This window comes from Natator depressus, chromosome 10, assembly GCF_965152275.1.
Source record: "Natator depressus isolate rNatDep1 chromosome 10, rNatDep2.hap1, whole genome shotgun sequence".
NCBI lineage: Eukaryota > Metazoa > Chordata > Testudines > Cheloniidae > Natator > Natator depressus.
This window is the reverse complement of record NC_134243.1, coordinates 74430097-74453292: the sequence shown is the minus strand read 5'-3', so window position 1 is coordinate 74453292 and position 23196 is coordinate 74430097. Positions and strand designations below refer to the sequence as shown.

The following is a 23196-nucleotide window of genomic DNA, read 5'->3' as shown; positions in this document are numbered from 1 at the left end:
GTGTGCATCAGAGAAGCTTTGAAAACCAGTTTCATGACTGGCCAGGCTATGGTGTGAAAGTTCTGTTTGTTTCTCCTTGATGAAACCCCCCGCCCCTTGGTTCACTCTACTTCCGTGTAAGCTAACCACCCTCCCCTCCTCCCTTCGATCACCGCTTGCAGAGGCAATAAAGTCATTGTTGCTTCACATTCATGCATCCTTTATTAATTCTATCACAGAAATAGGGGGATAACTACCAAGGTAGCCCAGGATGGGTGGTGGAGGAAGGAAGGACAAGGCCACACAGCGCTTTCAAAGTTTAAAACTTATTGAATGCCAGGCTTCTGTTGCTTGGGCAGTCCTCTGGAGTGGAGTGGAGTGGCTGGGTGGCCAGAGGCCACCCCACTGTGTTCTTGGGCATCTGGGTGAGGAGGCTATGGAACTTGGGGAGGAGGGCTGTTGGTTACATAGACCACCGCTACAGCCCCTGTGCTCCTGCTGCCTTTCCTGCAGCTCAACCATACGCTGGAGCATATTAGTTTGATCCTCCAGCAGCCTCAGCATTGAGTCCTGCCTCCTCTCATCATGCTGCCGCCACCTTTCAGCTTCAGCCCTCTCTTCAGCCCGCCACCTCTCCTCCCAATCATTTTGGGCTTTCCTGCACTCTGACACTATTTGCCTCCACGCATTTGTCTGTGCTCTGTCAGTGTAGGAGGACAGCATGAGCTCAGAGAGCATTTCATCATGAGTGCGTTTTTTTTTCCTTCTTTCTAATCTTCACTAGCCTCTGGGAAGGAGAAGATCCTGTGATCCTTGAAACACATGCAGCTGGTGGAGAAAAAAAAAAAGGGACAGTGGTATATAAAAAGACACATTTTATAGAACAATGGGTACACTCTTTCACGGTAAACCTTGCTGTTAACATTACATACATAGCACATGTGCTTTTGTTCCAAGGTGGCATTTTGCCTCCCCCCAGCGCGTGGCTAGCCACTCCCTGTGGCTAACAGCGGGGAACATTTCTGTTCAGTCACAGGCAAACAGCCCAGCAGGAACGGGCACCTCTGAATGTCCCCTTAAGAAAAGCACCCTATTTCAACCAGGTGACCATGAATGATATCACTCTCCTGAGGATAACACAGAGAGATAAAGAACGGATGTTGCTTGAACGCCAGCAAACATACACTGCAGTGCTTTGTTCTACAATGATTCCCGAGTACGTGCTACTGGCCCGGAGTGGTAAAGTGTCCTACCATGGTGGACGGAATAAGGCTGCCCTCCCCAGAAACCTTTTGCAAAGGCTTTGGGAGTATATCCAGGAGAGCCATGAATGCCAGGGCAAATTAATCATTAAACATGCTTGCTTTTAAACCACGTATAGTATTTTAAAAAGGTACACTCACCAGAGGTCCCTTCTCTGCCTGGCGGGTCCGGGAGGCAGCCTTGGATGGGTTCGGGGGGGTACTGGCTCCAGGTCCAGGGTGAGAAACAGTTCCTGGCTGTCGGGAAAACCGGTTTCTCCGCTTACTTGCTGTGAGCTATCTACAACCTCATCAATCATCAATCATCATCATCATCATCCCCAAAAACGGCTTCCGTGTTGCCTCCATCTCCATTGAAGGAGTCAAACAACACGGTTGGGGTAGTGGTGGCTGAACCCCCGAAAATGGCATGCAGCTCATCATAGAAGCGGCATGTTTTGGGCTCTGACCCGGAGCGGCCGTTCGCCTCTCTGGTTTTCTGGTAGGCTTGCCTCAGCTCCTTAAGTTTCACACGGCACTGCCCTGGGAGATTTTGACAAATATTTTGGCATTTCGAAAACTGGAAGGTAGTTCTGATGGCACGGATTCCTCTCCCCATACAGCGATCAGATCCCGTACCTCCCGTTTGAGCTCTTTTGCGATTCTGGGACTCCATCATGGTTACCTCTGCTGATGAGCTGTGCATGGTCACCTGCAGCTTGCCACGCTGGCCAAACAGGAAATTGAAATTCAAAAGTTCGTGGGCCTTTTCCTGTCTACCTGGCCAGTGCATCTGAGTTGAGAGTGCTGCCCAGAGCAGTCACAATGGTGCACTCTGGGATAGCTCACAGAGGCCAGTACCATCTAATTGTGTCCACAGTACCCCAAATTCGACCCAGCAAGGCCCATTTCAGCGCTAATCCCCTTGTCAGGGGTGGAGTACGGAAATCGATTTTAAGAGCCCTAAGTTAAAAAAGGGCTTCGTTGTATGGATGGGTGCAGGGTTAAATCGATTTAACGCTGCTAAATTCGACCTCAACACCTAGTGTAGACGGAGGGCTGACTGACATACAAGCAAGATGTGACAAAACAGTACTATTTATATAGAACCTAGAAGTGTGCTAGGACCTTCACAGCCATCTGAGAACAAAGGGTCACTCAACTGAAGTGCTTATAATCAAAACAGATGAGGAGCACACAAGGATTAAAACATAAAAACACAACACTTAAAAAAAAACCCTGCCCTTTTGTTTTGACCATTATCAATTTTGCATCTTTAACTCTCGCCTACTTCCATTTTTTCCTCTTTCAAAATTCCTGGCTATTTGGACAACAGCATTAAAGAAAAAGTGCTCCTACTTTCACCAAAACATATAACTATAGGGTTAGAAGGGAATTGCAAAGATCATCTAGTCTAACCCCCTGCCAAGAGGCAGGATTTGTTGCGTCTAAACCATCCAAGACCGATGGCTATCCAACCTCCTTTTGAAAACCTCCAGCGAAGGAGCTTCCACAACCTCCCTGCGCAGTCTGTTCCATTGTCCTACTGTTCTTATGGTTTTTCCTGAGATTAAATCTGCTGTGCTGTAGTTTGAACCCATTGCCTCTTGTCCTACCCTCTGTGGCAAGAACGAACAACTTTCCTCCATCTTAAACATGGAGTATCATTGTTTAATAGATATGTTTAGTAGAAGTCCAGATTTCATACTTTAGGACAGGGATCAGCAACCTTTGGCAGCGGCCAGCACATCCCTCGGCCCGTGCCGTTTCCCGCAGCCCCCATTGGCCTGGGGCAGCGAATCCCAGCCAGCGAGAGCCACGATTGGCCGAACCTGTGGATGGGGCAGGTGAACTAATTGGCCTGGCCCACCAAGGGCCTTACCATGGCAGGCCACATACTGAAGGTTGCCGATCCCTGCTTTAGGATATAAAGACTGATGATCAGGTCTACTGTTGGCTATGTGATCTATTTGACAGCTGTGGAAAAAGGCAGAAATTCATACTCAAAATCATGTCTCAATTTTTTTTTCCTTTGCCTGCTATTACACAACCTGCTACTGATTTATGAATAAAATACCTTATTGTCTGTTTCAGAGTAGCAGCCGCATTAGTTTGTATTCGCAAAAAGAAAAGGAATACTTGTGAGTATTCTAAGGTGCCACAAGTACTCCTTTCCTATTGTCTGTGAAAATCAAGTTTATAATTCGATTGTAAGTTTTTTTGGGTGGGAACGGTTTCTCTGTTTGTACAGTGCCGTGCAAAACAGGACGATGATCCTCATGGGAAGTTCTGCATTATGCTAATTAAATGATGTAAATGTTGAGCAGCCAAAACAAACATTAGCTTCATTTAAAATTGGAGATAAGTTGAACTTGGAACAAAACCGTAAACAACACTCAGTCCCTCTAAATCAGCTAATGCGCTTAGTTTACATGGTACAGATTTTTAAAATGTCAGTTGGCTATTCTATTGGAAATTAGCAGTGTCTCTCTCTGAATCCAATATACACATACTTAACCCCCTGCCTGGCTAAACAGCCATGTTAATGCAGCACACTTCCATTCCTTTTTGGTGGGACTTCTAAAAACAAATACACAAGTAGAGACCACCTAATGAGACTGACATTTGAGCATTTCAAATTACTGGCTGATGGGACAGAAGTGGAAAAATAGATGAGATTACAGCGTGTCTAGAAAAGCCAGACCATCTTGCTTTACAGCAATAAAAAGTGACCATACAGAGTCTTCAAATGCACCTGGCAATATATGAAAACAGCAAGAGCCTCAATGGATGCAGTTGATAGTATAAGCAGAACTCTGTATCCTAATGTCTTATTTTTCTCTGCTATTGATCAAGTGCATGTATTGACCTGAGAATGTACCATTTGTAACCCAGTATGTTGATTATGTTCATTGTTAAATGACATGAGAGGAAAACGGTGTTTCCCTGTGAGTCAGCAGGGAACGATATAAGAGGCGCAGTGTTCTGGATAAGGCATAGAACCAAGGAGCTAAGCAACCCCTGGCTCTTGTAGGTTCCGGTTTATTCCTTGATAGACTAGGGGTGGCAGTTGTCTTTTGGCAAATTGCGGCAACGTTGCACGTTACTTCTGTGTGCTGCTGAACAGATGCTGCATTCAACCACCACAGTGACTACATCTCAGGGATATGTATAGACTGCATGATAATTTGTGGAGTGGTTTTTGATCACAGATGTCCCATATTAAGAATACTTTACAAGTGTAGACAGATTCTGAATCAGAGCTTTGATTGGTGTAAAATTCAGCATACTCCCACTGAAGGCAGTCAATTTATGCCAGTTGAGAATCTGCCTCCTATATGTTCCACAACCTTGTTCTAGTTTTCCAGGCTCAGATTTCAGAATGTATTTTTGAACATTAACATTATCCAGTTAGGTGGAATAAGTTATTCTATATTCCGTTTATTATTTCTGAATGCATCCGATGAAGTGAGCTGTAGCTCACGAAAGCTTATGCTCAAATAAATTTGCTAGCCTCTAAGGTGCCACAAGTACTCCTATTATTTCTATGTAGCAAATCCGATGTACTCTTCACTAGTCAACAATAGAAGCATGGTATGGTTAACAGCTCAGCTCTAATTGTGCTGCTCAATGAGTTTTGATAAAAAATCTTTAAAAAACACCCTCCCCCCCAGAACAAAACAAAGAAACCCCCACTATTTTAGTTATCCCCATCCTAAAATTCTAGACTAGACTAACTGCTAGTTTGGTCTCTCTGCAATCATTCCCTATTTGTAACCATAATTATGAAAATCAACTAAATTAGAGTCTCAGCAAATACTTAAAGTAACTATCCACTTCCCAGTTTGACTCAGGAGATACCAATAGGTATATCAGAATCAGCAGTTTCTACTCTTACCTTGTAGGTTTGTTTTTCTTGCCATAAAGATGTCCAACTGGCTGAACACAAGCCAAAGCTAAAGATTTCTTCTTGTTCTCTGAAGAGAAGGTTGCTGAGATGTATTAGTAAGTCATATTACAGTTGTAATCACGTGTTGTGTCATTAAGAAGGCCCTCAGCATAGAGACTAAGGATCAAATTCACCACTGGTATAAACAGCTACAGCACTACTGAAGTCATGCTTGTGTCTGCAAAATTTGAGGGGTATAGTGAAGTCATAGTACATATTTCCTACCCTAAATTAGATCTGGATTTCTGTATTGCCATGCTGAACTGCAGATTGCACAGAAGAGCTACTACCCTATACTTTAAAAAACCAAATAGATTAGAAGACACTTCATTATTAAAAATCAATAACGTTACTGAGTTTGTTTAAAGGGCACATTAAAATTAGAGATGTCAAATTTATTTTTAAACCCATCTTCATTCCCACCCTGTCAAGGCCTCGACAAAAAATTGGAGGCATTTTTGCCCAGAGGGAGCACAACTCTACTCAATGCAGTTGGGTATTTTAGGATGATGGCCTCCGAGAGCCATATAAAGGCTGAAAAGCAATAAAGCATCACTTATTCTTTGTCCACTGAGTGCTACTAAAAGACCATTCTCTCATTACTATATGAAATATATAGGACAGTGAAACCAGAATACAAGTATCTGCAACCAATTTAATCTTGCCCACTTACTGCGACTTTTCACTATCACAAGTTCCATGGCAACAGTTCCTCTAAACACAAACGCAATACAATGATGAGGCTGCACAAGTGCTACATTTATTTTCTTAGCAAGATTTGCAGCACATGCAACCAGACAAAAATAACTGCTGTTTTCCAGCTATTTAGCTTGTTTGCTTGCACTTTTAGGAGCTTCACAGCAGGTGAAAGGTATGACAAGACTTGGGAAGAAGAGGTTTAAGCTGTCTAGAACCTTATTTTTAGGATATTGGCATAGCAGACACTTTCCTAGTTGGAACAACTGCTAAGCTTCACCGAAACATAACTTTTGTGGCTTAGGAAGATAACATGACAGCTGCCCCTCTAGACAATTCTTCACCCCCTTCTGATGATTCCTGTTCCGTACACCACAATCTCAGGAGCCACACTTCTATCTTTTGTGAGTCAGTTAAGCTTTGTCACACAATTCAGTGCAGCTCTGCTGCATTATTTAGTTCTAACGAGCTGCTTAGTACAAGAGGCCTTGGATAAAGGCAATGTGTGGTAAAAACCACCACAGCAGGCAGAAAAGCTAGTACTACTTCAGAGGTATTTCAAAATATGCTGGGAAGAGACCAACAAAATTCAACTAAAATGTATCCTTCTACTTAAGTCATTATGGGTAAGAGATACAGGATTGAGTTGTTGCATTAATTGGCTGTACTAATATAGCTGTTCCAATTCTTAGAGACAATATATGGGTAGTTTTGGGAGATGGGAAATAGTGACAAGAATTCTCCAGTAATACACCATTGCATATTTAAGATTACAGATCTATTCTTAAACATTGGAGTAGATATATCTGTTCTAAAAGAGAGACTTCACAACCAGGTTTATGTTACTTAGTTCTAAAATACTAAACTATAGTTTTCAGAGTAGCAGCCACGTTAGTCTGTATCTGCAAAAAGAAAAGGAGGACGTGTGGCACCTTAGAGACTAACAAATTTATTTGAGCATAAGCTTTCGTGAGCTACAAACTCACTTCATACTATAGTTCTAATCAATTTCTATAAATAATCAGGACAACATAAGTTTTACATTTTTATTAACAAAAAGAACCCACAGGGCTCATAAATACAAAATACAATCATATCCTTGTATGTTAAAGTTTTGAATAGCAAGGTTTTTTTTTTTAAAACCTGTTTCACAGTTATCAAAAACTAACCACTTGCATGCTAAATTTGTTATCGTGCAAAGGACCAGATTCCACCCTCTAAACCTGGTATTAGAGAGCAGAACTGGGCCTTCAAACTTTCATCCTTTCCCTAAAAGGTCCTTGTGTGCTTAAAAATCATCTTTTTGCCACAATTTAAGGCCACAGTTTTCCTGCAAACAAAAAGTAACCCAAGGATTTTGATTCCCTCCCCCCCCCCCCAATTAAACTAGAGATGCATCTTTACCTTTCATTGACACATACTCTTGCTTGCATGATCAGGTTTGTACCAACATACTACCCAGATAACATATCAACCACTGGTTTTATAATCATTATAAGCACCTCATATTTTTTAGGCTAATATTCTGTATGACTAACATGAAAGTTAAACAATAGCCTGGCTATCAGTTTAGTTAGGACAGAAATGATATTTTCGTTGGGGGGGGGGGGGGGGGGGAGGGAGGGAGAGAGAGAGACACACAGAGAGATCGTTCCCTGTTAAGGTGCTGTAAATTAAAATACTGCATTGACTAAATGGAGCATGCCATCAAAAGGCAAGACAGCTATATTGAACTTGAGACTTTAAGACAACTCCAAGTGTCTTCTAAAAGATGGAGTCAAATTTTGGTTAAAGCTGCATTTGCTAGAGAAGACAGTAGTTAAACTTGCAAATGAAAAAAACTGCAGTTTTAAAATATATGTATCTGCATCAGTACCACATCTATTATACACAATTGTGAGTCAATAGTTAACTGAAGAGCTAGAAATTAAAGAAAAAAAGTCATACTAAAGGATGGAGACAAAGTGAAAATAAATATGCCTGCAGAAAAATCCCTGTTTCACTTAAAGATTTTTTTTTTAAATAAAGCCATTTAAACACTTAAAACTATAGTTTGATAGAAGTTGCAATGACACTTTTAATCACCAAAAAAATACAGTGTTCTACCATATGAAGCACTAGCATCTCTAACCCACAACCCTTTTGTCAGATATACAAACTGGTTTTAGCAGTTCAAAAAACCATATATCTAACACTACTGTAAACTGGACATTTGCACATTGAGAATGCCATTTTTCTGCTGCTTTTTTTCAAGTGAACTGCTGACAGCGTTGTCATCCGTTAGATTATCTACACAAATTCATGCTTAGTAGGAAGCAAACATTCTACTCTAGACGAAGGCAGTAAGGGCAGGCAGCACCTTCATCCTTAGCAGCAAGAAAATTCTCACTGTTCTAAGTTACCTGAGGAAGAAAACAGTAAAATATTGCACCAAAGCAAAATTACAGACAAGTAAAATACTGGAGTATGGATAACAATGAAGAGTGCAGCCTCCGATGACAGACTAGGTCTTTGAACAAAATCACAGAAACCAGTGGAAAAAATGTGCGCCTTTACAGAAGAACATTCCCTTGCTGGTTGATTGTGGTCCAAATACATTTGCTTTCTGCTTTGTCTTCAGATCTAAACTAAGTTTATACTCCTCCCGAAATCCCCTGCCTCTTTTTCATTTGTTAACCGCAGAAATTTAGGGTCCCTTTTAGAACCTTGCAGATTAGTGCGAGTCTTAGATGTTTTTGGACTCAGTCTGACCCTTAATAGATATCCAAAACAGAGGTAGGCTTAAAAGGCTTTTGAATAAATTCACTTTGATAAATATATCTGCTACTGGCAAGAAGACATTCTCTGTCCCTTGCCTTGCGTCCCATTATCATGCTATCCACAAGCTTAAGATACACACACAAAATTATTATAGGAGTGAGTACAAGAGGCTAGAATAATTCCCTTGAGATCTCTTAAGCCCCCCCCCCAAAAAAACCCCCCACATAGTGCATAAGCTGTTATCGAAGTTCAACTTTCTCTCTTAAGTAGTTTATCTTTCACACAATGAAGACTTGCCTTCATAATATTGCAGTAATAGCTATATTTTGCCATCCATGACAACTTTAAATTCAGCATGAATGATGAAACAGTACCACTTGACTGATGTTAGAAGGATATGTTCCCATGAAAAGTTTGTTTGTAGCTGGAGTTAGAGCTGGAACTCTAGATTTTAGTTAGTGTTCCTTTTCTTGATTACAGACAGCGCAAAATGAAGTCCCTGCAACACAGGAGAATCTTTTGGAAATTCTATCCTACCTCTCATATTCTTGAGATACAAATGTACTTTAATTCAGATTCTTCCAAGCAGTTCTTAAGTGTAAGTACATTTTCATTCCTCTTTGATACATACTTAAAACTCTTGCTTGTACTTTATGTAGTATCTCTTCTTTATGCATATTCTCAAACACTTCCCACACCTCGAATCTTGGCTGCTCCCACTTAGTCACATACATTTGACACCCACATCTCCCATGCAGACTAATCCAAAAGGGATTCTTTTCACGCCAAACATGCTCAGATTTCCAACTCCAATTGCCTTTGCATTTTGTTTCTGAACTTAAGCTCTTAACAAGAAAGCAATTTCCTTTTAGCTTTACTAACAGCTGAAGCATAAGGGATTCCATTTAATCACAATACAGCTATTTTGAATATTGTTTAGAGCATGAATGAAACAGACTGCATCTCTTCTATATGAGTAGGATGTGGATCAATCTGTAGACAGAAAAAAAATCAAAATGATTACTTCCTATACATTCATGTAATATTTAAACCTTTTATGTAGTTTGACATGAAATTTTTATTTACAAATCTAATAGCAGCATGTTGTTTTATTTACCTCTGAATAGAGAGGTGGAGGCTGAAACCGGAACTCCTGTATATAGGCAAACATGTGACCACATAATTGTTCCTCATAGTCAACTGGTTGTGAGTAAGCAGGAACACGTCTAGAGAACTCTTCTTGTGATACTACATCAGCATAATTTGGTGGTGCTTAAAAAAAGAGAGAGAGATAGATGCCACTGTCAAATAATAAGTTCATTGAATGATTCACTTGTTTCTAGATTGTGTATGTATCACAGTTCTTGAGAACATTACGAAATTTACATCTCAACAGAACAATGAAAAATTCTACAAATATTAGGTATTTTATTTTAATGACACTACATCTGGTGAACAGTAAATTCATAAACTGAACAGAAGTACTTGTGGCACCTTAGAGACTAAAATTTATTAGAGCATAAGCTTTCGTGGACCACAGCCCACTTCATCGGATGTGTGCGCGTACACACACACACACACACACACACACACACTTGAAGTTACTATATAAACTGAGAGAGGCTAATTAGTTAAGATGAGCTATTATCAGCAGGAGAAAAAAAAACTTTTGTAGTGATAATCAAGATGGCGGGCCATCTTGATTATCACTACAAAAGTTTTTTTTTCCTCCTGCTGATAATAGCTCATCTTAACTAATTAGCCTCTCTCAGTTTATATGGTAACGTCCAGCTTATCTATCTATATCTTCCATTCTATGCATCTGATGTAGTGGGCTGTAGTCCACGAAAGCTTATGCTCTAAAAAATTTGTTAGTCTCTAAGGTGCTACAAGTACTCCTGTTCTTTTTGCAGATACTAACATGGTGTCTGCTCTGAAACCGGTCAGTAAATTCATAGGGTATGCCAATTTTATGGTATTAATAAACTGAAGTGATTCAAAAGGCAAATTACAAGAATTGAAGCTTTAAACTGGCACAACAGTCCCTGCTTCTATTATAGATATGAATCCAGATGAGAAAAGTTCAAAATACATACCTTCAGGGTGTTCTGGCATGGTCAGTGCCAACCAACTCATGTCCACGCTGAACTGGCCGGCGCTGGAGTTTCTGCTTGAAAACCCAGTACATGGAATTGTGCCAATCACCAGTGGCAATTCAATCATCAACTTGTTAGCACCAGGAATATGGATATACACCTGTGTGACAAATCCCACCCCACCCACATACAAAAGAATGAGAGGAGTCATGAAGATACAATGGAACTGGAGTTTATAGAAGCAGACAGACTTCCTTTATGTAAGTTATTAAAAAAAACAACAAATTTAGTGATTCCAGATAAGAAAAGTATAGCTAGTACTTGATAAAGCATAGAAAAGATAATAGTTTTAAGGTTGTCTCTAGATGACCTTTTCCTCTTGTTCTGTAAGAAGTTTTGACAGAATCTTGATGCAAATAACTTTCAGGTTTACCTTTCCACTTCTGACTTGTCTCTATCCATCTAATCACACATTTCAGACCCACATTTTTCCCTGATAAACTTTACACGTCTAAAGCCCAACTAATTATTCCCCCTAAATTCTCTGCACTTCCTCCATCACAATAATTCCTGTCATTCAGTTTCAATATCCCGGTAATAACTTCAATTCCTTTCTTTCCCCCTCATGCCTGCAGACCACACCCCATTCTTGCTGTTTCCTTCTCCATAATATACTGGAGAGCTGTCCGCAAAGAGAAAACTCTTCCATACCCTGTTCACCTTCCATCTTGTTAATTGAAACTCCTTCCTCTCTGGTCTCCAATACTAACAGCAACCAGTCACTATAATTATCTTCTTTACCTAATCTGACATTGTCCTCTTTGTTGGAAAGAGATTGTGCCCCATTCTTGCTGTTGTCTATGTGAAGTCACTGATATGTCTGTAGTCTGATACATCTGTAGTCTGTTTTCCACCTCTATACTAACGTTTATTTTACTTTAAAGTCTTAAGATGTAACAACAACATGAAACATTCATACAACTGCATAACTATTAAGCATATAATTTGAACTTGATTATTTTGAAGCACTAAGTTTATTGGTAACAAACCTGTACTTACAGCTAAAGAATACTCTACTCTGATGATACAACAGTTAAGAATGGATGGGGTTACAGGTGGGATTTTCAGAGTTTTCCCATTCCAGGTATCTGTACTCCCAGAAGCAATAGGGTTTCCTCGTACATTGGCAAGCATCTGACGGAAAGTCTTTGTCTTCCCACTGGCTAGATAAGTCTGTGTCTGGAAAATGGCAGCTTTTGGAACAATCAAACGAGAGGAACAATTCTCAATTTCTGCATAGATCGGTATGGCTTCCTCTAAAAATAGAAAAGTCTTGTAAATAAATGTGCAGTTTTCTAGAATCTATTATTTGAGGAGAACACACTTTACAAAGTCTGTAAGTCATATGTAATGTAGGATATTAGTTTTGTTCATCCCCTTAATGTACTCTACCTTTGTAAACTGGTGTCCAGAGTTAACACCTTTTTTTTTTAAATTTATCAATGTTTATAAGCTAGACATGTTGTAAAAGTTTGGTTTGCTAGATGTATTCTAGTGTTTCTCTAAGAATATCGGCAAAATACTTGCACTTCAAGAAGGCTTGTGATAAGCACTTAGATACATTAGGACATATTAGGAAATTCGATAGGTTATTCTTAATATATAGTTCTACAGAAAAAAACTAAACATACCATCCTAATAAAACAGTCTGCCTGCCTAACAGATTTATTCTGTTGTCCTTTACACTCCTGGTATCTCAAATGTAGACCACCTTTGGAATAAGAACACTAGCTTTCAATTTGCATTACCAACAGATGTAATCTTTTAACCAAGTTTACACAGGTCTGATTTCACTAACTGCTAAATGAGAAGTATTCATTTAACTGTTGTTACAAACAAGCGTTGGTTTTGCACTGCTTCTGTGTTTGAAGACATGACCTAATAGCTCGATTATTAAGATTATGGTAATATTCACAAGCGTACTTCAGAGTTGAAGAAAATTCTTACCATTACAATATCCCTTCCTCTCAATTTTGGCACTCAGAGAGACTGGACCAGAGGTGAAAAACCAACAGCCAACCATCTTCTCCTGGCTTCTCAAAACAGGTATCTACAAAAAACACAATAATAAAAGTTTTTAATTTCAAATGGCAAAAGTTTGCCAGCTACTTTCACTGTGAAATTAAAGTTAATGGATACAGAGTTTTGAAATCTAGCTCAGAGCCATTTTGGGATGAAATCCTGGTAGTGCTATTGAAGACCGTAGGAGTTTTCCCATGGTCTTCAACCAGGATGTGGTCATTTCCAAGTTAAAAAAACCCGTCCAAACTGAATCCAACATAAAAACTATTAAATGTAAAAGTTATTAAAGTGACCTACATACATTTTCAATGAATTTGAATTTCATCTGTATGGAAAAAGTTTAATGCATGCAAGTTACAGCCAAGTTTTACAGTCACTGCCTTTAAAGGGCCAAGAGAAAAATATCTTCCCCAAAGGGCAATCATTGTATTTGGTTGTTTACATTAATATTTAATTTTTATGCAAGAAAATGAAAATAATTAGTTTAGCTTTTATTTCACCCATTAGCGTGGAACCAGCAACTATTTGGCAGCTAAAGAAAAAGTAAATTATATTTTACCTATCAATCACAGTGAAGTGTGGGTGAGCACGTTTTGTGCCTGAGCTGGTCTATTTTCATAGTAATTTTGCAAGGGCCGAGTTAAACTACAAACATTAAAATTCAGACCTAAGTGATCAAAGCAACAGCTCTCCCACAGCAGGACTGTCACGTTAGGTGAAATTCACATTACCTGTGCAAAGCTCCAGCAGATTGCTACAGTAAGCTTACTAAATGCAACTAAACTAAATAGGTGATTGACATTGAATCCCAGCTTACCATAACTCAAAGTCAGGACCCAAGGCATCTACCTAGCTAGCTCACGGTCACTAACATAGTCCTAAAAAGATTTGCAGCAGCCAGTATTACTGCAGTCCCTGAAACCGAGCCACAACCCCGACAGTCTTTGAGACACCTTGATGCACTGCTCCATGGCATTGAAAGTATTGCTCTCCCAATTGTGGTGCACTATGGCAGCCTGTCCCCCATGTACTACAGAACAGTTGCAGCTATGAATAGAATGCAAAAAACAATTATATATTAGGGGTTCCCAAACTGTGGTACATGAGCTTGATGTTCCATCCATTCACTTAACACCACATTTTTAAGATGGTGGTATGTGAATCAATGAAGTGTGGGAGCCACTGAAAGGCCCCAATCTTGTAACTTGTTAAGCACAAGCAGAGTCTCATTGACTTTCACCTGTGTGCAATGAGCTGTGGAATCTGGTCCTAAATATCCAAATTCCTGTTCTCTGTAATCAAAGTTGCGTAGTATCATCAAATACCATCACGTCCTTAACCTCATACCACCACTATCAACACAAACAGATACATTTTGGACAGTCACTATAAATTTCATTGAAAAGATACCTGATGCTCAAATTGGATTCTCTATTTTAGGCTATTGCTTAGAAGATGAACTGTGCTTTTCTTTACGATGTATGGATATGAGCGAAAATGTTAATTTTTTTTAAATTAAAAAAATCTGCTTTTTTTAAAATTAGAAATTCAGGTTGCGACTTCAACATCACAAGTCACAAATGAAACGTCAATCAACTGACATGTGATTTTTAGTTGGATTGTTTGAAATTTTAGTTTTAGATTGTTTGTAACTACTTATTAACATGAATGGATAATTACATTTTGAATAAAACCAGACTTTGTAAAAGAAACAGGAGAGAGCCCACAGTAAACGTAGTCTGAGACATCAAGTCAGTCTTCCAGCAAAACACAACGATTTGGGTAAAAACATATCCAGCCTTCTTTACTTTTTCTCTCTCACACACACACACACTAAAAGGGGCACAATCCCAATGTTAGAAGAAGATTCTTTGCAGAATGAATTTAAATGATGTAACTTTAGATTCCTGCTGAATAACTCTTCTTTATGGTGTTCTTAAATGATTAAGTTTGAATATCCTTTTTTAAAGTTTATTATAACAATAAGAGTGCCTTTCAAATAAATAAATATTCAATATTATCCACATTAGACAATATTGCCTATTTTTGATTAATAGAGTTGTGTATAATGCAAGGACTAGATCTGCTCCTTACAGATGTCACTGCCAAAAGATTTACATAAGTTCTAAATTTTAAAGAAAGAAAAATGAAACAAGAAGGATATACTATATTAGGAGAAAAGTAAATAATCTAACATAAACCCCCCCCACATCTTAGCCTCATCAGTATTATGATTGAACGTTAAACATTATCTTAGGTATTTCTATGAAGCAGATATTCATTCATATTTAAATGAATAGTCATTAGGTCCTAGCTGCTATCATGAAAGTGCAAGGTATAATTTTATATGATTTTGATAATATGGGTTTAGATAAAAGACTAGCTCATTAGCTTTCATCTTGCCTATTCTGTTGTTACTTATAGGCTGATCTTTCTTATTACTATACAGTATTTCTAGTGATTATTAGAAGTTCAATGCTTTAATGTGGCCAAATCCGTTATAAGAAATAACGGAAAAGATCTCTGAAGCAGCTGCATTCATGCACTTAATGTTAGAAAATGACATGCAAAATGGAAGGATACATAGCATAATGGCCAGAGCTTAAATGACAGTCTCAGCATGATTAATACTCTTCTGCAATTACTGTTCCTCAACCTACTATTATTGGAGTTTAGGACACTGCAGCCCTGTGAATGTAGCTGCTCTGGTAAAAGTAACTACTTTAGGCTTGTGCATTATTATTATTAAGCCTTATTAATGCATTTCAAGCCTGCATAACTTTTTGGCAAAAGCAGCCCTGCTGGCAGGGATATAATCAATGGTATTAAAAAAGCCACTCCGTTTGCAATTCACACAACCCAAGATCAGCTATTTATAGAGAGCTTAGAAGGGAGCTTATATGCTTTCAGAAATCAGCAAATGACAGGCCCTGGTACCACTGAACTGGTTACAGCTGGGTATGAATACTTCTTGAACACAGGTTTAAAAAAATTGCTCTTACCAATAAAGCTGGCGAGTTGACATCAACATGGCTGATAACCTGAAGTTCTCTCTTTACACTTTGATCAGGTACTACAGGCCTTTCCAGAACGGCTTTCACACAGTACTGAATACTGCCATACTTTCCACTGAAAGAGGTCACCAAAGGTCTGAAACAAACAGTCATAAAAACATTTCCACATAGAAGCTTATAACTTAAACACTAATATCTCTCTCTCTCACTCACACACTTACCACCTTACTCCTTATATTTACTTTTAAATCCGCTTAGACAAAGAAAACCACCACACCAGTTTTACTTTGATTCTCATACATTAGCACAATGCTGCAATGATGGAGTCAAATATGGCAGTGTTATATTTCTACTGGATTCTCTCCCCCCCGCCAATGTTATGGGAAGATTTCTATTTAAGCCCTTGGGGAAATCATAATACATAAGGCAAGCCTATGTGATGGCTGGTCAAGATAAACATATAAAAGTTGATTAATCTGATATAAAGAAATCAAAAACAAGAGATTAAGTTGCTCCAGTTACTCTAGTTATTCTTCAAGAGCAAAAACTTTCAAAATCATCATTCTGCGTTATATTATTTTACTTACTCATGTGGAAGTTGAAAGCTGAATGGGAATTCATGTTTTCCAGCTTCTAACAGGAATAAGCCATCTTCACCTGTAGAAGAATGAGGTTATAATTTTTTAAATAAAATATTAAAAACAGTTTATATAATTTATGGAATTTTATTTGGATGCAAAAGGGACTCACGCTGACTTCAATGGGCTTCGACTCAGACCCCATATATTCACCAAGTTCACTGCTGAACTAATGAAACTAGGGAAATGTGTAGAACTTAAGTTTCAACACTTAAGTCTAGCAACATTCTAATAACATTTCCCCGTAAGTAATTTATGTAAGGTTCTTCTTGTTTTTGGGAGGAGGGGGTTAATCCACTTTTATAATTAGCAATCTAATCACCTTTAACTGATAAAGTTTGATCACAAAAGTTCAATATTCAATACATACTTAGGTTACTAATATCAAAAAAATCTTACAGTATATTACAAAAGATCTTCTATTAAAACAAAATATTTAAAAATTCTGATTTTCTCCTTATATTTAGTTTTCACTTTGCTTAGACAACAAAAACAGACATGCTAGTTTTCCTTTGATTCTCATGTACTAGCACAATGCTGCAATGGCTGAGTCACAAACATGGCAGTATCATGTGAACAAGTGTTTCTATTGGATTTTCCCCTCCTCCAGTTCATGGAAAGATTTCTATTTTGTTTCAATACTCATCTTTCATTCCAAACTCAACCAATGTAGCTTTGGAAAAAACATTTATTTTTAAACTACTCATCAATTATCACCTCAAGTAAGTGTACAATATCCCATTCACTCAAAAACCATACCATACAATATCATTAAATATACAAGAACTTTGTTCTTGTGTCATTAAAGAGCCTACCAAACAAGTCTGAAATTCCTTATATTTCAACTTTCAAGCATCCAGCACGGTCTCATTTCCAAATAAAGGCAGTGCAACAAATTTAGCTTTGTTTTAATGATTTTTCAAACTATAAATAAGGAAAATAAGCTTTTCAAGCTTCAAGTTTGGTCCTGTATTCTTGAAGAAACACTACAGTACATAATTGAATTTCCTTAAGATGGTATAGCTGCTCTGAGAGTCTCCTTGCTGAGGATTTGAAAAACTGTTTACAAGGTACTCTAACATGCCTAAGTTCAAATCATGTGGATTTTGAACTAAGAATGTAATTGAATGGCTACATAATCAAACAAATATAATGCTAAACAGGATAGATTCAGGTGGAACACAAGAAAGGGATGGGGAAAAGGGGAAAGTTCAGGCTAAAGGGGCACACTTTAGAACTAGATAAGTTCATAGAGGATAAGATCAATGGCTATTAGCCAGGATGGGCAGGGATGGTGTCCCTAGCCTCTGTTTGCCAGCAGCTGGGAATAGGGGACAGGCGATGGATCACTTGATGATTACCTGTTCTGTTCATAGAATCATAGAATATCAGGGTTGGAAGGGACCCCAGAAGGTCATCTAGTCCAACCCCCTGCTCGAAGCAGGACCAATTCCCAGTTAAATTATCCCAGCCAGGGCTTTGTCAAGCCTGACCTTAAAAACCTCTAAGGAAGGAGATTCTACCACCTCCCTAGGTAACGCATTCCAGTGTTTCACCACCCTCTTAGTGAAAAAGTTTTTCCTAATATCCAATCTAAACCTCCCCCATTGCAACTTGAGACCATTACTCCTCGTTCTGTCATCTGCTACCATTGAGAACAGTCTAGAGCCATCCTCTTTGGAACCCCCTTTCAGGTAGTTGAAAGCAGCTATCAAATCCCCCCTCATTCTTCTCTTCTGCAGACTAAACAATCCCAGCTCCCTCAGCCTCTCTTCATAAGTCATGTGCTCTAGACCCCTAATCATTTTTGTTGCCCTTCGCTGGACTCTCTCCAATTTATCCACATCCTTCTTGTAGTGTGGGGCCCAAAACTGGACACAGTACTCCAGATGAGGCCTCACCAGTGTCGAATAGAGGGGAACGATCACATCCCTCGATCTGCTCGCTATGCCCCTACTTATACATCCCAAAATGCCATTGGCCTTCTTGGCAACAAGGGCACACTGTTGACTCATATCCAGCTTCTCGTCCACTGTCACCCCTAGGTCCTTTTCCGCAGAACTGCTGCCTAGCCATTCGGTCCCTAGTCTGTAGCGGTGCATTGGATTCTTCCATCCTAAGTGCAGGACCCTGCACTTATCCTTATTGAACCTCATCAGATTTCTTTTGGCCCAATCCTCCAATTTGTCTAGGTCCTTCTGTATCCTATCCCTCCCCTCCAGCGTATCTACCACTCCTCCCAGTTTAGTATCATCTGCAAATTTGCTGAGAGTGCAATCCACACCATCCTCCAGATCATTTATGAAGATATTGAACAAAACCGGCCCCAGGACCGACCCCTGGGGCACTCCACTTGATATCGGCTGCCAACTAGACATGGAGCCATTGATCACTACCCGTTGAGCCCGACAATCTAGCCAGCTTTCTACCCACCTTATAGTGCATTCATCTAGCCCATACTTCCTTAACTTGCTGACAAGAATATTGTGGGAGACCGTGTCAAAAGCTTTGCTAAAGTCAAGAAACAATACATCCACTGCTTTCCCTTCATCCACAGAACCAGTAATCTCATCATAAAAGGCGATTAGATTAGTCAGGCATGACCTTCCCTTGGTGAATCCATGCTGACTGTTCCTGATCACTTTCCTCTCATGTAAGTGCTTCAGGATTGATTCTTTGAGGACCTGCTCCATGATTTTTCCAGGGACTGAGGTGAGGCTGACTGGCCTGTAGTTCCCAGGATCCTCCTTCTTCCCTTTTTTAAAGATTGGCACTACATTAGCCTTTTTCCAGTCATCCGGGACTTCCCCCGTTCGCCACGAGTTTTCAAAGATAATGGCCAAGGGCTCTGCAATCACAGCCGCCAATTCCTTCAGCACTCTCGGATGTAACTCGTCCGGCCCCATGGACTTGTGCACGTCCAGCTTTTCTAAATAGTCCCTAACCACCTCTATCTCCACAGAGGGCTGGCCATCTCTTCCCCATTCTGTGATGCCCAGCGCAGCAGTCTGGGAGCTGACCTTGTTAGTGAAAACAGAGGCAAAAAAAGCATTGAGTACATTAGCTTTTTCCACATCCTCTGTCACTAGGTTGCCTCCCTCATTCAGTAAGGGGCCCACACTTTCCTTGGCTTTCTTCTTGTTGCCAACATACCTGAAGAAACCCTTCTTGTTACTCTTGACATCTCTTGCTAGCTGCAGCTCCAGGTGCGATTTGGCCCTCCTGATATCTTTCCTACATGCCCGAGCAATATTTTTATACTCTTCCCTGGTCATATGTCCAACCTTCCACTTCTTGTAAGCTTCTTTTTTATGTTTAAGATCCGCTAGGATTTCACCATTAAGCCAAGCTGGTCGCTTGCCATGTTTACTATTCTTTCGACTCATCGGGATGGTTTGTCCCTGTAACCTCAACAGGGATCCCTTGAAATACAGCCAGCTCTCCTGGACCCCCTTCCCCTTCATGTTAGTCCCCCAGAGGATCCTGGCCATCTGTTCCCTGAGGGAGTCGAAGGCTGCTTTCCTGAAGTCCATTCCCTCTGGGGCACCTTGCATTGGCCACTGTCAGAAGACAGGATCTGGGCTAGATGGACCTTTGGTCTGACCCAGTATGGCCGTTCTTATGTTCTTTAGTATATTTTGGGTGTACTGCTCCAAATACACCCCAAAAACTGCTTGTGTTGGAATAGTTAATAAAAAGCAGCATTTCAAACAGTCACAATTGAACAAATCCCCTTCAACTGCATCAATGAGGACAAGTCAATGACAAGTCTGACTTCTCCAAATAGAAGCTGACAGCACATAAAATGTTTCTCAACAGGTGTAAGTTACTGTTTTATTAACCCTCAAATCCCTCCAAAAGACAGATAGGATTTTTTCAACTTCTGTGGACCCAGAGAAGGCCACATGGCAATTTTCTAGAGTGTTACAGAGACTCAAGGAGTGGGAAAGGGGACTTCTGCCATGTATTGCTCTGAACTGTTAAAAAGTTAATTTAGAAATCTAATCAAAGCATCTGTATTTCTCAAACAAATGCATTTACTCAAACTTTACTAGATACTTCTTAGCAGCTTGAAAGAGAAGTGGATCAGAAATGCAAAATGTTTGGCTAAAATCCCACAGTGAGCCAGGAAGACAGCTCAGGAGCCTCATCTCTCATTTCCCCAGCTACAACTACCCAGGAAACTTCACATCTATTTTGGGAACTCACTTCCTGAGTTTCGCACTGATGACACCTGAAAATAAAGGCCAGCTGCGGAAGAGAAGCGGCAACTAACCCATTACCATTGCAAAAGTCAGAGTACTGTGAGCGTGACAGGGGCACTGGACATCTCCCCAGAGCACAGCTGGCTCCCCAACAGGTTTAGCAGGGAAGGCGAACAGGAAGACACAAGAAACAAATCAACAGAAAACCAGACAAGTCACCAGAGGGGACTATTGGCTCACAAGGCCAGCCCCTTGTGCAGGAAAATATTACCATCAACCCCTCCTACGGAACCCCCTCCCCCGTACCGGCTCACCCCTTCGGACCCCCGCCCCCCAGGCCGCCCCTCACCTTCCGGGGGCTGCCGCAGGAGGCTCTGCCGGACGTCCAGATACCGCACTTCGGCCTCCCGCCGGGGCCCCGGGACGCCCCACCCCGCGGCCCCGCGCGCCTGGACGGACGCCTTGCTCCAGGCCGCCCAGGCCCGGCCCGTGGCCTCGAGCCGCAGGGCCCGGAGAAGCAGCGGCCCCGCCAGCTCCACCAGCACCTGGCCCGACACCGTGTCGCCGCTCGAGTAGCCGCCCCGCCGGGCCTCATCCTGGAGCACCAGGGCCAGCTCCTTCACCTTCCCCGCGGCCGCGGGGACCAGGCCGGGGCCTGCCGCCTCCGCCGCCATCGCCCCACGGCTGCCGGGGAAACCAACCGCCGCCGCCGCCGGTCGCTTTAAACCCGTCCGACTCGGCTGGCACCTAGCTGGGGAAAGTCCCACCCACCGCGGCGTCTTATTGGTCACCTTCCGTCTCCCTGGTCCACTATTTGCCGCCTCCCTGTTCAGTCAGGGGCCTTTTCCCGGCACACGCCTCGAATGCGTCACCCTGCGTGATCACTCATGTTTGGCCAATAGGGTGGCAGCAGTGCCGCGTGAACAAAGCTTTGATTGGAGGACAGGCGGCAGCGCGGCCAATCAGAGGGCACATCTACCATGTGCCCAGGCTGTGGGTAAACAGGCTGGGAGGGGGGAAGGTGAGGGGGCGGAGCTAAGATAGGGGGAGGGGCAATCAGGGAAAGGCTTTTGGCAGGGCTTCCCTGCAGCTCGTGCCATGTGGCCATGACAGTGCCTCAAGGGGGGGGCGGGGAGGCTGAAATATGCAGGTCAAGCTCCTGAATGTCTGGTGGGCTGCAGGGCCTGCCCCATATGCAATAGAGAGACTTTGGCATCCTTGGGGGTGGTTTTGGAAACCACTGGCTCACTGTTCAGTTAGGGTTGACACCCATCCGGGTTTTACCCAGACAGTCTGGTTTCGGACTTCTGTGTCCAGGTGCCTAGGGTTGCCAGGTGCCCGGTTTTTGGAGACCTGCCAACCCTCCTGGTTTCGCTGGGAATCTCCCAGAGGATACTGAAGCCAATCCGGGAGATTTTAGGGCGCTAAAAGTCTGTTATGTTCTCATTCCTAGCACTCCTCTTATTACCACCAAAACCCAGACACTGTGTGGGATTTCCTCTTTGTAGTAAATGTGCACGGCCTGGAGCTTTGCCCTATATTTGGGCTTTATCGCAGTGGTGGGCAACGTGTGGCCCATGGGCCGCTTGCGGCCCCTCACGGTAATCCGCTGATAGGCCGCCAGACAGTTTGTTTACATTTGCAAGGCCGCCCGCAGCTCCCAGTGGCTGCAGTTCGCTGTTCCTGGGGCAATACTGCTAAAATTACCCACAGATATTCCTTTGGATTTTCTAAGCAAGGCTTGCATTGCCTGTGTTCACACACCTTTTTGTCTTTGCTCTCTGTGATTATCCCAGCAAACAAATGTTGGAGAATTTTCAGTGCAGGTGAATTTTGCATCTGAAAACATGAATACTTGCACCAGAAACTTAGTTCTAAGAGTTAGTTAACCTATAAAGCTCAAATTTTGAATATCCAGTGCTTGTAAGTTGCAACTAACTGTTCACACACCATCAGGACCAAGTATATCAAAATTATTCACTGCCGCTCATGAGCAGAAAAAAAAAGAAGATAAAAATAGGTTAACTAAGTTATTTGCAGTGGATTATTTGCTCAAATTTGATACTGAATATACATTCTCCCAATAGTTTCACAGTATCCTCATGACTGGCTACTCTCCACCAGTATAACCTCAGGCTCTTTCTTCCACAAAACCAGATACACTGCCATGGGAGAGACTGGGCAGCCAATGAAGAGCAGGAATATAGGGAGGAGGAATGGGGGAACACTCAATTTTCCCACACAAATGAAGAGGGCACTGCAAAATGAGGAACATTCGAGATGCCTAGATGGGAATCAGACTGAGAATTTGACTGAGAACTTCCCCTGATGATCACATTACTAGCAGGAAGAAAAGGAGTACTTGTGGCACCTTAGAGACTAACACATTTATTTGAGCATAAGCTTTCGTGAGCTACAGCTCACTTCATCGGATCTGAAGTGAGCTGTAGCTCACGAAAGCTTATGCTCAAATAAATGTGTCAGTCTCTAAGGTGCCACAAGTACTCCTTTTCTTTTTGCGGATACAGACTAACAC

The 23196-nt window shown here is 41.3% G+C and overlaps 1 protein-coding gene across 2 annotated transcripts; it reads right to left on the bottom strand.

Annotated features, from left to right (window-relative positions):
* Positions 1-1444: 1444 nt before the first annotated feature.
* On the bottom strand, positions 1445-21334 carry ARRDC4 (arrestin domain containing 4). Of its 2 annotated transcripts, XR_012641310.1 has the most exons (9): positions 21010-21334; positions 16405-16474; positions 15806-15953; positions 12729-12831; positions 11781-12037; positions 10722-10881; positions 9743-9897; positions 8919-9618; positions 1445-1474 (listed from the first exon to the last, which is right to left on the bottom strand). XR_012641310.1 is itself a non-coding variant. In XM_074966520.1 (8 exons), exons 1-8 carry the CDS (start codon positions 21332-21334, stop codon positions 9562-9564), a joined length of 1275 nt encoding a protein of 424 aa, XP_074822621.1. In that variant the 3' UTR covers positions 7524-9561. The 2 variants fall into 2 exon arrangements, 1 of the variants encoding a protein (XP_074822621.1); XM_074966520.1 differs by lacking the exon at positions 1445-1474 and having other exon boundaries at positions 7524-9618.
* Positions 21335-23196: the final 1862 nt, after the last annotated feature.

What these genes read in the sequence shown, in the direction of transcription:
- ARRDC4 (XM_074966520.1), bottom strand. Translation starts at nt 21,334, where the DNA reads ATGGCGGCGGAGGCGGCAGGCCCCGGCCTGGTCCCCGCGGCCGCGGGG. An exon ending in TCAACTCGCCAGCTTTATTG is followed by an intron (nt 12,832 to 15,805) that starts GTAAGAGCAATT and finishes TGTTTTTTGTAG; the next exon opens with ATACCTGTTTTGAGAAGCCA. An exon ending in GAGGAAGGGATATTGTAATG is followed by an intron (nt 12,038 to 12,728) that starts GTAAGAATTTTC and finishes TTCTATTTTTAG; the next exon opens with AGGAAGCCATACCGATCTAT.